The 15,607-nt window shown below is 44.6% G+C and overlaps 1 protein-coding gene across 1 annotated transcript in view; it reads right to left on the reverse strand.

Moving 5' to 3' along the window:
* Positions 1–1,023: 1,023 nt before the first annotated feature.
* LOC126252668 (trypsin alpha-3-like) overlaps positions 1,024–15,607 on the reverse strand; it is a 46,003-nt gene continuing 31,419 nt past the window's right edge. The window contains exon 2 of the mRNA XM_049953570.1: positions 1,024–1,392. Coding sequence (XP_049809527.1) covers positions 1,024–1,392 — 369 coding nt within the window. The remainder of the gene's footprint in view (positions 1,393–15,607) is intronic.

The following is a 15,607-nucleotide window of genomic DNA, read 5'->3' on the forward strand; positions in this document are numbered from 1 at the left end:
TCACCTCCGGAGGCACGACTTGTACAGGTTGTAAAACTAACAGTCGGTTACTAAAGAACCCATTAAAAGCAAAATGGATCATATTATGAACTTCTGAAGTCAGTCTTCTGAACAGAAACATGTTTCGAAAATCACTCTATAGGAGTATGGTATACAGTGAAACGTCGTGATACAACATGTATGGAATAACTGATGAGCGTTTTGCTTAGGGTGGAAGCTGGAAACCCGAAAGTGCATATTTAAATGGATTAAATGTTCAAGTCTGCGTGGTGACTTTGAAGAATATGCTGGAACATGGTAGAGAAACCTACTGTAAAGCTATTGAGCTTAAATTTTGGAGGAAAGAAAGTAAAACAAGATGTCAATCGATACACTAAGTAAAGTAAATTTTCAGTAAGCGTAATTTAAACGAATTTTAGTTGACAGACTTTATCAATTAGCGGGATACGTCGTTTCCTGCAAGGGGTGATCAACAAAAGATGTGTTCCAGTGTAAAGCATAAAGCAACCATTCACTGTCTAGAATAGTGTGACGCATGATCGTAACATATAGAAAAAAAAACATAATAAACAGTTATGGCGATATGCAAGACATAAAAATGAGGGTTACTAAAGTAGAACTACGACGAATATATTCTTCAAATGTTCCAAAAGAATTTTGGGTCCATATTCATTTATTTCCAGTGGTACAGAATCTTGCAGACGCAGTCCTCAACAGCAATTTTCGGTTCGATACAGGTTACAGCCAATCATCCCCGACAAGGTGAGCATTGCGAATGCGGGGCCCCGACAGCACAGAAACCGTAGCGTACGCCTCACTTGCTGTGTGAGTATAAACCACATTTTTCTGGCTTGCCTACAGTAATTTTAGTTCAACGTGACATCGGGACGTCGAATGCATCGATGCCGCTCCAAGTCACGTAACTACCAACAGGTTTATAGTGGACACACTGAAGACCGTATTCGTAATATGGAAATACACCTGGTGCTCGAAAGCGATTGTCATCTGGACCGCAATGCACAGTTATTTGATGCCGGTGTTTTTGGTGATCCAGCTGCGTAGCGAAACCACGTCCGCATAGACGCCCGGATAGTAGGGTCTCGCGCAGCCCTTGCCGAAGGAGACGACTCCGACGAGTTTCTTGCCGTGGACGAGGGGGCCGCCGCTGTCGCCCTGGCACGCGTCCTTGCCGCCAGCGGGCACGGCGGCGCACACCATGTTTCCCGTCAGCGCCTCGCTGAAGTAGCAGCTCCGGCACTCGCTCAGGGAGACCACCTGCACAACGGTGGCGCGCAGGAAGTTGGTCGTGTTGCCCCCCTCCACCATCGCCCCCCACCCAGACACCATCACTGAAGCACCCGCCTGCGGACGGGAGGTCGCCAGAGGCACTATCTGTAAGAAAAACAGCGAGTCAACAACAGTAGAAAATGAACTTTGAGGCATTTAGTGTGTTTCACCAAGTAAATGTTCCACAGCTGCAATTACCTTCTTTACTTTGTTGTTCTAACACGTTTCTCAATTAAAACCTCATTCTGAATAGCTCCTGTCCATAGTTAACGGTTCATTTCCATCTAAGGAACTGCTACCTTTGCTTGCAATGCTACGGCGTTGACATGAGGTTTAGCGCGTTTTTCCATGTGTTTACTGATTGGTTCTAATCTCACCCTGCCTGGACGAGCTAAGAGACAGTATGGAAATTATAAGTATAAATACACTATGTGATCAAAAGTATGCCGGCCGGAGTGGCCGTGCGGTTAAAGGCGCTACAGTCTGGAACCGAGCGAACGCTACGGTCGCAGGTTCGAATCCTGCCTCGGGCATGGATGTGTGTGATGTCCTTAGGTTAGTTAGGTTTAATTAGTTCTAAGTTCTAGGCGACTGATGACCTCAGCAGTTGAGTCGCATAGTGCTCAGAGCCATTTGAACCATTTTTTCAAAAGTATCCGGGCACCTGGCAGAAAATGACTTACAATTTCGTGGCGTCCTCCATAGGTTGTGCTGAAATTCAATATGGTGTTGGCCACCCTTAGCCTTGATCACAGCTTCCACTCTCACAGGCATACGTACTATCAGGTGCTGGAGGGTTTCTTGGAGAATGGCAGCCTAGTCTTCACGAAGTGCTGGATTGAGGAGAGGTGAGGCCTGTGACGAAGTCGGCGTTCCAAAACATCCCAAAGGTGTTCTATATGATTCATGTCAGGATTCTGTGCAGGCCAGTCCATTACAGGGATGTTATTGTCATATAACCACTCCGCCACAGGAAGTGCATATGAACAGGTGCTCGATCGTGTTGAAAGATGCAATCGCCATCCCTGAATTGCTCTTCAACAGTGGAAAGCGAGACGGTGCATAAAACATCAATGTAGGCCTGCTGCTGTGATAGTGCCACGCAAAACAACAAGGAGTGCAAGCTCCCTCCATGAAAAACACGACCACACCATAACACCATCGCCTCCGAATTTTACTGGTGGCACACGCTGGCAGATGACGTTCACCGGGCATTCGCCATACCCACACCCTGCCATCGGATCGCCACATTGTGTACCGGGATGCGTCACTCCCCACAACGTTTTTCCACTGTTCAATATTACAACGTTTACGCTATTTACACCAAGGGAGGCACCTTTTGGCATTTACCAGGGTGAGGTGTGACTTATGAGCGGAAACTCGACCATAAAGCCACGTTTTCTCACCTCACGCCTAACTGTCGTGGTACTTGCAGTGGATCCTGATGCAGCTTAGAATTCCTGTGTGATGATCTGGATAGATGTCTACCTTTTACACATTACGACACTCTTTAACTGTCGGCGGTCTCTGTCAGTCAACAGTCGAGGTCAATCTGTACGCTGTTGTGCTGTAGGTGTCCTTTCACGTTTCCACTTCACTATCACACCGGAAACAGTGGACCTATGGATGCTTAGGAGTATGGATATCTCGCGTACAGATGTATGACACAAGTGGCACCCTATGACTTGACCACATCCAAAGCCTCGAAGTTCCACGGAGCGCCCCATTCTGCTCTCTCACGATGTCTAATAACTACTGAGTTCGTTGATATGGAGTACCTGGCAGGAGGTGGCAGCACAATGCAACTACTATGAAATACGTATGATTTTGGGGGTGTCCGTATACTTTTGATCAGATAGTGTATTAAACAGTGGGGGGATAGAGACTATGTTATTCGTTGACAACGTATTCCACCTGTAGTTCGCCATAAAGGAGGTAACTTGATGTAACATATACGATATTACAGTGCCTGTATTGTTTAGAAGTGTTGGTCCGGACAAGCATGCACTGCATACTTCAATATCGTATTTATCTGCCGTTACCAGGTAGCGACTTTCAGATAAAATGAAATGTCCTCCCATCGCACGGGAATTACATAGTGCGTTATAACATGTAGGGAATAGCTGATCAGCATTTTGCTTAGGGTGGAAGCTGGAAACCTAAAAGTGGATATTTAAATGGATTAAATGTTGAAGTCTGCATGGTAACTTTGAAGAATGTGGTGGAACATGGTAGAAAAACAAACGTAAAGATACAACGCTTAAATTTAGAGGAAAGAAAGTAAAACAAGATGTCAAACGATACACTAAGTAAACAAAATTTTTCCGTAAGCATAATTTAAACGTATTTTAGTTGACAGACTTTATCAGTTAGCGGGATACGTCGTTTGTTGCAAGGGGCGATCAACAAAAGTTGTGTTACCAGTATAAAGCAACCATTCACTGTCTGGAACAGCGCGACGCATTATCGTAAGTTGCAGAAAAAAAAACAGTTATGGCGATGTGTAAGACATAGAAGTGAAGGATACTGCCGGCCGCGGTGGTCTCGCGGTTCTAGGCGCGCAGTCCGGAACCGTGCGACTGCTACGGTCGCAGGTTCGAATCCTGCCTCGGGCATGGATGTGTGTGATGTCCTTAGGTTAGTTAGGTTTAAGTAGTTCTAAGTTCTAGGGGACTAATGACCACAGCAGTTGAGTCCCATAGTGCTCAGAGCCATTTGAACCATTTTTTGAGGGATACTAAAGTAGAACGCATCAACGACGATATGTGAAAGTTTGTGACTGACTGTGAGTCGTACAGAGAAAACAAAGCGCCTAAGGTGAACGTTCGTGTAAAACAGGAAATCCGTGTTATAGTCCTGGTCCGGCACAAATTTTCACTGTCGTCATTCCGTTATACAGCCGACGGCTGTACATATTCGCATTCATATATTGCATGTAACACAGACATGTAACGGAGTATTACAGAAACAATAAAATGAATTATAATTAAAAAAATATACATATGCCGGTCTAAATGTGGAACACAACCATACTGTAATGTTCATTGTTCCTGCCGTAATGGAAACGCAACAAGTATTGCGTTAACAAGGGACAGCAATAGTCTCCTCAGCATATAATTTTTCCTGTGAGAGTTTGATCGGAGGGTCCCAATGTGGCATGTATCCGGACGTCTCTAGTTAACAATGTAGAAAACGGCTAGAGCAAGTGGTGTGGGTATAGAAAAGACGCTGACCGCGAAGCGTCACGCACGCGCCTCCTTTCTTGCAAGCCACTATAACTGGTAAGCACATAATGAAAGCCGCAGCCAAACACGAGAGAACTACTTACAGTCGAAGGCCGACTTGCAAGGCGGAAACTAAAAATGTTCTGCAACACCCTACGTGTCAGTCATGTAGGTAGCATGCAGATGAAAGGTAATGCTGTCATCAAACTGAAGGCTGGCGCCAGCCCTACAGTTCTTTACTGGGCACAGCGCTGTTGTAAATGGTTGCCAATTTCGTTTCTCCGACCTTTGAAGTGACTTACCTAACCACTTAGAAGAGGACATGCTGCTTAATGGGGATACCAAACATGGTGGAAATGACATTTATCATTTGAAAGAACCGATTAGACAGATAAAAATCCTACGACTACCACGATTCGAACCTCAGACGTTTGGATTCGTTGTCTGTTACCCAACCACTGTACCATTAAATTAGTCACATAACAGAGTGAACAGGCAAATACTTTTCCCATTTTCCATATCTGAGTCGGACGGGATTAAAATGTAATAAGTGTTTCGTCGGATTATAGAGTAAGTTTATGGGGCTTTGAACATCATGATATTAAGTATATATTATTGGGGATTTTTTTCCGTTTCCTGGCCACATATGGGGAGCGTTCGTATTCTTTCTATGGGAAGGCGAATACAGTTTGAATAAGTTTTGTAGGGAAAGCCATTGTGCTTATTTCGTTTATTGGTTCGTTGGAAAGGAATGGCATCGGCTGTACGAATATATCTTACAGGAGGGTAGTTATACTTAGCTTTTAAGGAGAAGTCATTCCAAGTCTACAGAAAGGAGTAGTACCTTTGAAGTCTTCCAATAATCTGTTGTAGGATCTTGTTACCATAGTCTGAAGTTTTCTGTTCTTCCGTTTCTCTTCGGAAATCAAGCTTGGCAACTGCACTACATTTCATGTCGGCATTCCATAGTAGGGCGTGGGTATCACTTTATGAGGCCTGTTGGGGGTGAAATTGATTGTAATCATTCTATAGGGTTGGGAAACAGCTCTATTCTCCGTTCCACTAGTGAAAAAAATACGAGCTCATCGAATTCGGACCAGCTCTGCAACTGGATTCAAGACTTTCTTGGAGACAGAGCACAAATCACTCTTAATGGAACAAAATCGACACTTATGAAGGTAATATCCATGGTACCCCGAGAAAATACCCGTTACTGTTTACAATGTATATGAACGATTAAATAGAAAGCGTCAGAAGCTTTTTAAGACTGTTCACAGATGATGTGGTTGTCTATAAGAAAGCAGCAACGCCAGAAAACAGTGCTGCGCTAGTATTATTCTTAGTCGTAGAAAAGGGGAATGTTGTTAAAATTCAGTAAAGGCGCGGCTGGGCGATGAAGTCTGGGGCTCCTGGCAGAATGTAGTGATAGTTGGCAGCTAGTAGGCCAGACAGAGTAAACATGGCGCAGAGCTGCGGTGGCGTTATTGCACACACGATGTGTTTTGAGTGGTGCAACAACGAGGCAGGAAACTGCTACGTTGCTTGAAACTATTGCGATGTATGAGGCGGGACACTAGCCCAGAGCCAGGAGGGCGATGTTTAAATGGCTGACGTATGGGTATTTACCCCTGTCATAGTTTCTGTCTCTCTCTGACACTACGTCAGAAGCGAGGGGAAAGGCAGTACAAATAGACGGGCAATTTTAACTAGAGACAAGCGTGTGCCAGGTCAGTCGAGAGTCGGGACGGACCTGTGCTGGTCTATGCTTATAGGGGCCAGTCTGGCAGCGATGTTGTAAATATTCTGTGTAACCTGTTCTTTATTTCTATGTACTGTTTGGGCTGTATTCCACCTCCGGGGACACAACACTGGGGCGGGATGGAACGGCAGTCGGGAACTTGGCGATGGCACAGACTGCCTGAAGGAAGGCAGTGACAGCGGTCTGCAGCAGATCCAGGATGGGCCACGTTCGCTTCCAACATGGCGTACCAGGGTCCGGGCAAGGCGTGCGCTGCGTCAGCGCCAGAGTCAGCAGCGGATGTTGCCATCTGGCAAGCACCACTAGCGGCAAGATGCGGCACAGTGTCCAGGATGGCGCGGGTTCGAGTCTGGTCTTATCCTGGGAGCAGCAGCGGCCGAGGGCCACGGGTGACCCGTACAATCACCTTCGTCCCACGGTCAGACAGAGAGGCCAAACGGGGCACAGGGCGGCGGGGACCAGGGACTGGAATCGCCGGCAGCTACGCGGCGCAGGACGTGACGCTCGGTGGGTGGCGACTGGCCAAGTGCGGCTGAGTTCCAGCTGAGCAGCCTTGATGATGGTGCAGCGGTGTCGGCATACCAGGAGTTGCTGACAAGGGGAGGCCGCCAATTGTGAAATTCAGATTCGATTCACACTGCGCATAATAATAGCTCATGGCCAGAGGTGTAATGTGGCAAAGCACCAAGATGCACTTCTCAGCCGTTGTCGAGAAAATCGACAGTTAAAAGAAACCGTTGCGGTTAAATGCTCTCTACGATTGATAATGTTCTGCAGCGTCGTGGCGCAGCGGTAAGCGCTCGGGTTCGTAATCCGAAGGTCGCCGGATCGAATCTCGCGCTCTGCAACCTTTTTTTTTGGTATTTGTTTTTTGTAATTCAAATGTGTATATATATACACACACACACACACACACACACACACACACACACACATACATATATATATATATATATATATATATATATATATATAATTCCCGGCAATCAGTTGCAACAATTATGCATATAATAAGTTGTTGAAAGTCGTTTCTCGTGGAAAAACTGGCGACTTCGAACATCATTATGTTTTCCGGAAACAAAGTTGTATTTCACAAATGTTATTAATTGTCTTCATAATGTTAACCACGTATAGTTAACGGAAGACGTAGAAACGATATTCCGAAACGAATACGTATAGCGTAAGTCAAACGTTCGAATTAGAATAGAGACCCCACGAACACAAATTCGCTGTGGCAGGTATGAAATATAAACTCCGTTACTCGCTCGTTACACTTGAAAGACAGACGTTGAATGGGCCGAAACGAGCAGCCGCATAACAGCGTAGTTGCCTGCTAACTTCGAAAGAAGGTAGATGCGGTCCCTAGCGCAACTTATAACATCGTCGAAAATCAGTGCGGACGGGAGAGCTTTGGTACACCCTGTTAAACAAACGGAAAAATGGAGGCGGTACAATTGGAGAGCGATCCGCCTTCAACACAATGCATAAGCAATTCATTAATAGTTTATATATATATATATATATATATATATATATATATATATATATATATATATATTTGAATTACAAAAAACTAATAAAAAAATTGCATGGCGCGAGATTTGATCCGGCGACCTTCGGATTACGAATCCGAGCGCTTACCGCTGCGCCACGACGTTTTAGAGAAATGTTAATCGTAGAGAGTATTTCACCGCAACGGTTTCTTTTAACTATTGATTTTCTCGACAACGGCTGAGAAGTGCATCTTGGTGCTTTGCCACATTACACCTCTGGCCATGAGCTTTTATTATGCGCAGTGTGAGTCAAATCTGAATTTCACAATTGGCGGCCTCCCCTTGTGAGCCGGCTGGACTCGCGGGACAACTCTGCGGGCGGCACGCCGACACTGTGCTGCACCCATCGTAGTACTGTGACTTATGTGAATAAAGAAATGCTTCAGAATACCGCAGTATCACTCTGCACTGCCCCTTGACGCTATTTAACTTTCTCTGCCTACTGACGTAAAGTGGCGCGGTGGGTCCCGATTTCAGTTCGGCCATCTTGAGTCCCGGGTTTGACCATCGACGCCCCCACAACAACAGTTTCGAATTGAAGAATGACCAGCAGAGGATTGATGAATGGTGCAGGCTCCGGCAGTTGATCGTGGGCGTAAATAAATGTAACATACTGTGTATACATGGGAGAAGAAATCGACTACTGTACAACTATGCTATTGATGATAAATTGATGGAAACAATGTCCACCGTAAAATATCTAGTAGTATGAAAACATAAAACAAATAGTAGGAAAAGCAGATGCCAGACTGGGTTTCACAGGAAGAATCTTAAAGTAGCTTGTAACCCGCTTGTTCGCCCGATTCTTGGGTATTGTTCATCAGTCTGGGATAGTTGTCAGGTAGGACTGACAAGAGAGATAGAGAAGATACAAAGAATATCGGCGCGTTTTGTAACGGGATCGTTTAGTCGGCGCGAGAGCAATACTGGGATACTCAACAGACTTCACTCTTAGACGGTGCAAGATAAACGTTGTGCATCATGGAGATGTTTGCTATTACTTCCTCCCACATACATCTCGCTCAATAAGCACGATGAGAAAATTCGAGAAATTAGAGCGATGCAGAGGCTTACGACAATCATTCTTCCTACGACCCATAAGGAAATGGAACAGGGTAGAGGTGCTCGTTTAGAGGTACCAGAAGTACTCTCTGAACACCCCCAATATGTGGCCCGCAGAGTATGAAGACCACCTCCCCCTTTCCAGTAAGGGTGTCCGTGATGAGGTTTGGAAGAGTGCCAATCTTCTTTCTTAGGTTCTTACTTCCCTCGTTCTCGCTTTTCCTTTCTTTCTTCCCCCATCGGGCTACAAATTCTGTCCTCCCTCTGACTATATGCTGTAGTTACATCGCGTGAGCCCTTCCTTGCATCCAATCTATACAACTTGTTATAGCAAGACTAGCCAAAGGTAGTGTAGCCCTAGAAGGTTTCCAACTCTAGTAGTACAAGTTTTAATTGGTAACTTTATTGTGTATGAGTCAGTACAGTAAAAATATTGGAAAGATACGTTTTGTTTTATTTTATTATACAAGACTTAAATGTAGACATTTTGAGATTGGCGTGAAACACTTTAACAAGCCTTATAAACCTCCCAAAGACGAATTTAATAAGTGTATCAGATATTATGGAGTTGCTACATTTCATGGGACAAGCGAGCTATCGATTTTATTTGTTTTGTTAATTAGCTGTCTGGTCCCTTCTGCAACATGCTGTCACAATAAAGCGACTTATATAGATCTATAGTTTTGTACATAAAACATGGAAACTTATATCTGAAAAAACTGAAATACACTCCTGGAAATTGAAATAAGAACATCGTGAATTCATTGTCCCAGGAAGGGGAAACTTTATTGACACATTCCTGGGGTCAGATACATCACATGATCACACTGACAGAACCACAGGCACATAGACACAGGCAACAGAGCCGGCCGAAGTGGCCGTGCGGTTAAAGGCGCTGCAGTCTGGAACCGCGAGACCGCTACGGTCGCAGGTTCGAATCCTGCCTCGGGCATGGATGTTTGTGATGTCCTTAGGTTAGTTAGGTTTAACTAGTTCTAAGTTCTAGGGGACTAATGACCTCAGTAGTTGAGTCCCATAGTGCTCAGAGCCATTTGAACCATTTAGTACAGGCAACAGAGCATGCACAATGTCGGCACTAGTACAGTGTATATCCACCTTTCGCAGCAATGCAGGCTGCTGTTCTCCCATGGAGACGATCGTAGAGATGCTGGATGTAGTCCTGTGGAACGGCTTGCCATGCCATTTCCACCTGGCGCCTCAGTTGGACCAGCGTTCGTGCTGGACGTGCAGACCGCGTGAGACGACGCTTCATCCAGTCCCAAACATGCTCAATGGGGGACAGATCCGGAGATCTTGCTGGCCAGGGTAGTTGACTTACACCTTCTAGAGCACGTTGGGTGGCACGTTATACATGCGGATGTGCATTGTCCTGTTGGAACAGCAAGTTCCCTTGCCGGTCTAGGAATGGTAGAACGATGGGTTCGATGACGGTTTGGATGTACCGTGCACTATTCAGTGTCCCCTCGACGATCACCAGTGGTGTACGGCCAGTGTAGGAGATCGCTCCCCACACCATGACGCCGGGTGTTGGCCCTGTGTGCCTCGGTCGTATGCAGTCCTGATTGTGGCGCTCACCTGCACGGCGCCAAACACGCATACGACCATCATTGGCACCAAGGCAGAAGCGACTCTCATCGCTGAAGACGACACGTCTCCATTCGTCCCTCCATTCACGCCTGTCGCGACACCACTGGAGGCGGGCTGCACGAAGTTGGGGCGTGAGCGGAAGACGGCCTAACGGTGTGCGGGACCGTAGCCCAGCTTCATGGAGACGGTTGCGAATGGTCCTCGCCGATACCGCAGGAGCAACAGTGTCCCTAATTTGCTGGGAAGTGGCGGTGCGGTCCCCTACGGCACTGCGTAGGATCCTACGGTCTTGGCGTGCACCCGTGCGTCGCTGCGGTCCGGTCCCAGGTCGACGTGCACGTGCACCTTCCGCCGACCACTGGCGACAACATCGATGTACTATGGAGACCTCACGCCCCACGTGTTGAGCAATTCGGCGGTACGTCCACCCGGCCTCCCGCATGCCCACTATACGCCCTCGCTCAAAGTCCGTCAACTGCACATACGGTTCACGTCCACGCTGTCGCGGCATGCTACCAGTGTTAAAGACTGCGATGGAGCTCCGTATGCCACGGCAAACTGGCTGACACTGACGGCGTCGGTGCACAAATGCTGCGCAGCTAGCGCCATTCGACGGCCAACACCGCGGTTCCTGGTGTGTCCGCTGTGCCGTGCGTGTGATCATTGCTTGTACAGCCCTCTCGCAGTGTCCGGAGCAAGTATGGTGGGTCTGACACACCGGTGTCAATGTGTTCTTTTTTCCATTTCCAGGAGTGTATTTTCCTTAAGGCTGTAATAGTGGACATCGAGGCTTTTCATCTGGTACCTGGATGGAATTTCAAGTGGAGCTATGTAACGAATCTGATCCATTCCAACGTATTATGGCATTCATAAAGTTCACTACTGTCACTTAGAAGGAGTAAAGCTATTCCATTTATGATGTGGATCTAGTGAACAGGTCGTAAGAGGGCCATTAATCTACCATCAGTCTGCTGAATCCTATGACTAATAAATTTGTCTTCATGTACTGATGTTGATTTTCCTCCAGGAGTTCAGCTGCTTTTAACTGGCGTCCATCAGAATTGATCATATTGCTCCAACGAACATTCACACACAACACACTTCAATCGCATCAAATTTCTGAGTTGTGAGTTTGGAACCTTTATGATATAAGAAGCTTCCATGGCCGGTGACTCATCGGGAAAGGCTCTTAAACGTGATCAGTGGAATGTAAAGGACTGCATCTCACCAAGTTTCTGCGATAGATCTCATTGTGAGAAGGCTGTTTTTTCTTAAGAACGTGACAGATATGATCAGGTCGCATTAAACGTAGGCCAAATGTCATCTAAACAAATTGCCTTTGATTATCAGCAGAAAGAGATCCCTTCTACTAAAGGGACCGAACTGATCGATGATAGTTTTCTGTGGCTGAAGTGAACTACTGGAGATTTCTTGTCTGAAATAGTTAGGCCTTCATCATCAAACTGGATCTCTCGCATACAAATGGTGCTGTCTAATGCCAGACAGAGATTTAACATTATGCTGTGTAGAGAATACACATGGAACATTTGTGAGATGGGGAGTTTTAAGGCGCAGTGAAAAGATAAAGTCCATTTCCCACATGTAGACTGAAAATAGATCTGGCTATGAATGGAGTCCTGTAGCAGTCCCCTCAGTGTGGCTCGAAGGCCGATTAAGTTATTCTGGAAACAGGCAACTACCTTTTTTTGCGTCAGGAATGTATGAAAACCAAATAGAAATTCTTTGACATGACTATAGCACTTAATGCAAAATTGAAAAAAAAACTATTAATGTCAGTAAATGCTGCTAAAAGAAGATGCTGATTGCTGAAAGTTCAGAGTGCAGAGCAGAGACTGTAAAGAGGTCCTTTAGATTTCCCAAAATTGCTCTTAGTTTCTGAGGGAAAATTCTTGAACTCCATCCAAATTTGTAGATGGGCCTTCCTTAAAGGTGATGTGCATCTATGATGTTTTACTTCCAGGTTTTAATAAATGGAACGATTATTTGAGTTGTCCAGTTTGGAAAAAGAGGTTATTTCATCTCGACAACATAAAGATGTCGAGAGAGCGTTGTTAAAGCCCAAAATGCTAATTAAGTTAGAGAACATACGCCAATACAGAGCTGGCTCCTGTCGAGGATTTCAGTGAGCACTGGAAACTAAGCAGACACTTTATATCAAGCTTATCTTACAACCCCGCATGTCTGTCATGGCGTTAGTACCCATCACTAAGCCTCTACAAGCTACAATGATGTGGAAGAAGTATTGATGCAGGTTATCAAAAAAATGGATAACCACTCCATATGGATATTTAGATACATAGGTTCACTGACCTTTTTGGTTTACTTAAGGCATCTACCAGACTTGATGAAGAATAAAAAAACTACACAATTAACCACTCACAACATTATTCAGTTGGCAGTAACTTCACCTTTCCATGAGTAGGTAAAACTGGAAATATAATACATGATGAGCAAGTATGATACAGTTATATAATACTAATACTGTTATGTTGGCCTAACAAAGAACTAACGAAGAGATAAATAAACAACATAACTACAATGTAAAAGAGGGAGAAAAATAGGAAATTTCGAACAGAAAAAAATTACAGTAATAAATTAAAAGAAAAACTTCATCTAATAACATCATAGTGACAAAAGCTGATAAAAGGAACAGCACAGTACTAATCTTAAAGAACAATGTGTAGAAAAACCAAAGATTTCATCTCATCTAACAATATCACAAAACTGAAATCAGATGGCGATGGCCACAAAATAAAACCTTGAAGACATGAAACATGTATTCACAGATAAACAGAAAGAACACATCACACAGAAGAACCCAAAAGAACCAACACTCAGAAGCCAACCCAAAGTCCACAAATCACTTACTCCAGTGGGCCATCTTAATTAATTTCGTGAATGCACTATCGTATTATGTGGCAAAACACATGAGTAAGATCATAATGCAATACTATGAAATGAAGAGCAACAGAACACTGAAAAATAAAAATGAACTCATAACACATATAAGACTTACATATTCCACAGACAGCATCACTCACTTCCTTCAACAAAGAAAATATGTATACCTGGATACCTACAACAGACACAATAAAACTAACCAAAGAAAACTTACTGACATACAGCACACACCTGCAGATAATATCAAAGAAATAACCAAACTGCTTAAAGTAATGACATCCCAAAATAACTTTCAATTTGGAAAGAAATTTTACTTACAAAAAGATGGCCTTCCAGTGGGATACTCCATATCAGGAACACTGATAAACATATTCATCAACCATAGGGAATACACAATCTTTGATACAATCATCACACAGAAAGGATACAAAATTGTTTACTGGTACAGATATGTGTATGCTATTATGTATATGGTAGATGAGCCAACAGAGCAAAAAGATAAACAGAACACAAAAAAAACAATCTGTTCACCATGGAAGAAGAAACACAAAAGCAATTGCATTTTTTGGATACAAAAATAAAGCGAGACCGCAATATGCACACTTTTCACATCTTCATAAAAGCCAACAGCCACTGATACAATTGTACATGCCACGGTTATAATATCCATACAAGGTGAATCACCTAAGACTTGCAGTGCAAAATAAATGAAACTATCATATGGCATTGTTGGCTGGGAGGCCTCGTCCGGAGAAATTCAGCCGCTATGCTGCAAGTCTTATTTCAGACTGGGAAACTTACATGTCGATGAAGTTGAGATGATGATGAGGACAGCACAACACCCAGTCTACAGGTGGGGAAAATCTCCAACCTGGCCTGGAATCGAACCTGGGCCTGCTGCATGGGAGGCAAGCACGTTACCACCCAGCTAAGCAGGCAGACACTTGCATCACAGATATTACGGAAATGGATAGTGCTATTCATGTGCCGTTTTCACACAGTGGATATGTAGTCAAGGTCTTGTATTGTTAGCCAATAAACAGATTGTAATGATGCTTAGGATGGATATGTTTTGTGCAAACAAACAATTTTTAAATGGAACAGTGCCTATTCACATTAACAAACTAGAAGTTGGTTAAATCACAATGTCACTGGTGTTTGTTGCAATATTCTAGTGTGAGTCGTTTATGAGACCGCATATTCTGAAAACTTCCCACACTGACACTTGTACAATACCTGTGGTAGCACACATTAGAGAACAACGTATCTGTATACACTATTTACGTGAATTCTGACCAGTAACGAGATAATTGACCATCGCAGGTTCTGTTCAAAATAACCACCAGTAGTGGCAACACACACTACCAGTCAGGTATGGGACAACTGCTACCCACATGCTAATATTTCAGAGGAGGTGTCCAGTCAGGCTGGTGTAATACGTCGCTGCATGTCATAGGGTGTAGTTGGTATGTCCTTGTAGACAGTGTCTTGCAGCCTTCCCCACAGAAAAAAAGTATGATCTGGGGAGTGGGTTGGGCAAGATAAAAGTCCTCTGCGCCCAGTCAAACGATTTGGAAACAATTCGTGCAGATATGCTGCACTATGGGGTGGACAGCCATCATTTTGTTGCCACAGGTTCCTCCTAGTCTGCAGAGAAACGTTTTCTAGCACCTGTGGAAGATGGCCTGTTGGAAGGCTGTGATACTTGTGTGCATTCAGTGTTCTGCCTATGAAAAATGGACCTCTGAGCTGATGGTTCTCACACCACATGTTAACACTCCACGGACTCTGACGTTCCACCTGATGAAGCCAACAGGGATTGTCAGCAGACCACTTCAGCGGTTTACCTGGCCGTAATTGGTAAATGTGGCTTCATCGCCGGCCGCGGTGGTCTAGCGGTTCTAGGCGCTCAGTCCGGAACCGCGCGACCGCTACGGTCGCAGGTTCGAATCCTGCTTCGGGCATGGATGTGTGTGATGTCCTTAGGTTAGTTAGGTTTAAGTAGTTCTAAGTTCTAGGGGACTGATGACCACAGATGTTAAGTCCCATAGTGCTCAGAGCCATTTGAACCATTTTTGTGGCTTCATCACTAAACAAGATACATGATACATTGGGAGTATTTTGCCTTAATGTACAGATGTTAACATGAGTCTCACAATCGTTTTCATGCAGCTCCTGATGGAGTGAGATGT

Source organism: Schistocerca nitens, chromosome 4, assembly GCF_023898315.1.
Source record: "Schistocerca nitens isolate TAMUIC-IGC-003100 chromosome 4, iqSchNite1.1, whole genome shotgun sequence".
Taxonomy (NCBI): domain Eukaryota; kingdom Metazoa; phylum Arthropoda; class Insecta; order Orthoptera; family Acrididae; genus Schistocerca; species Schistocerca nitens.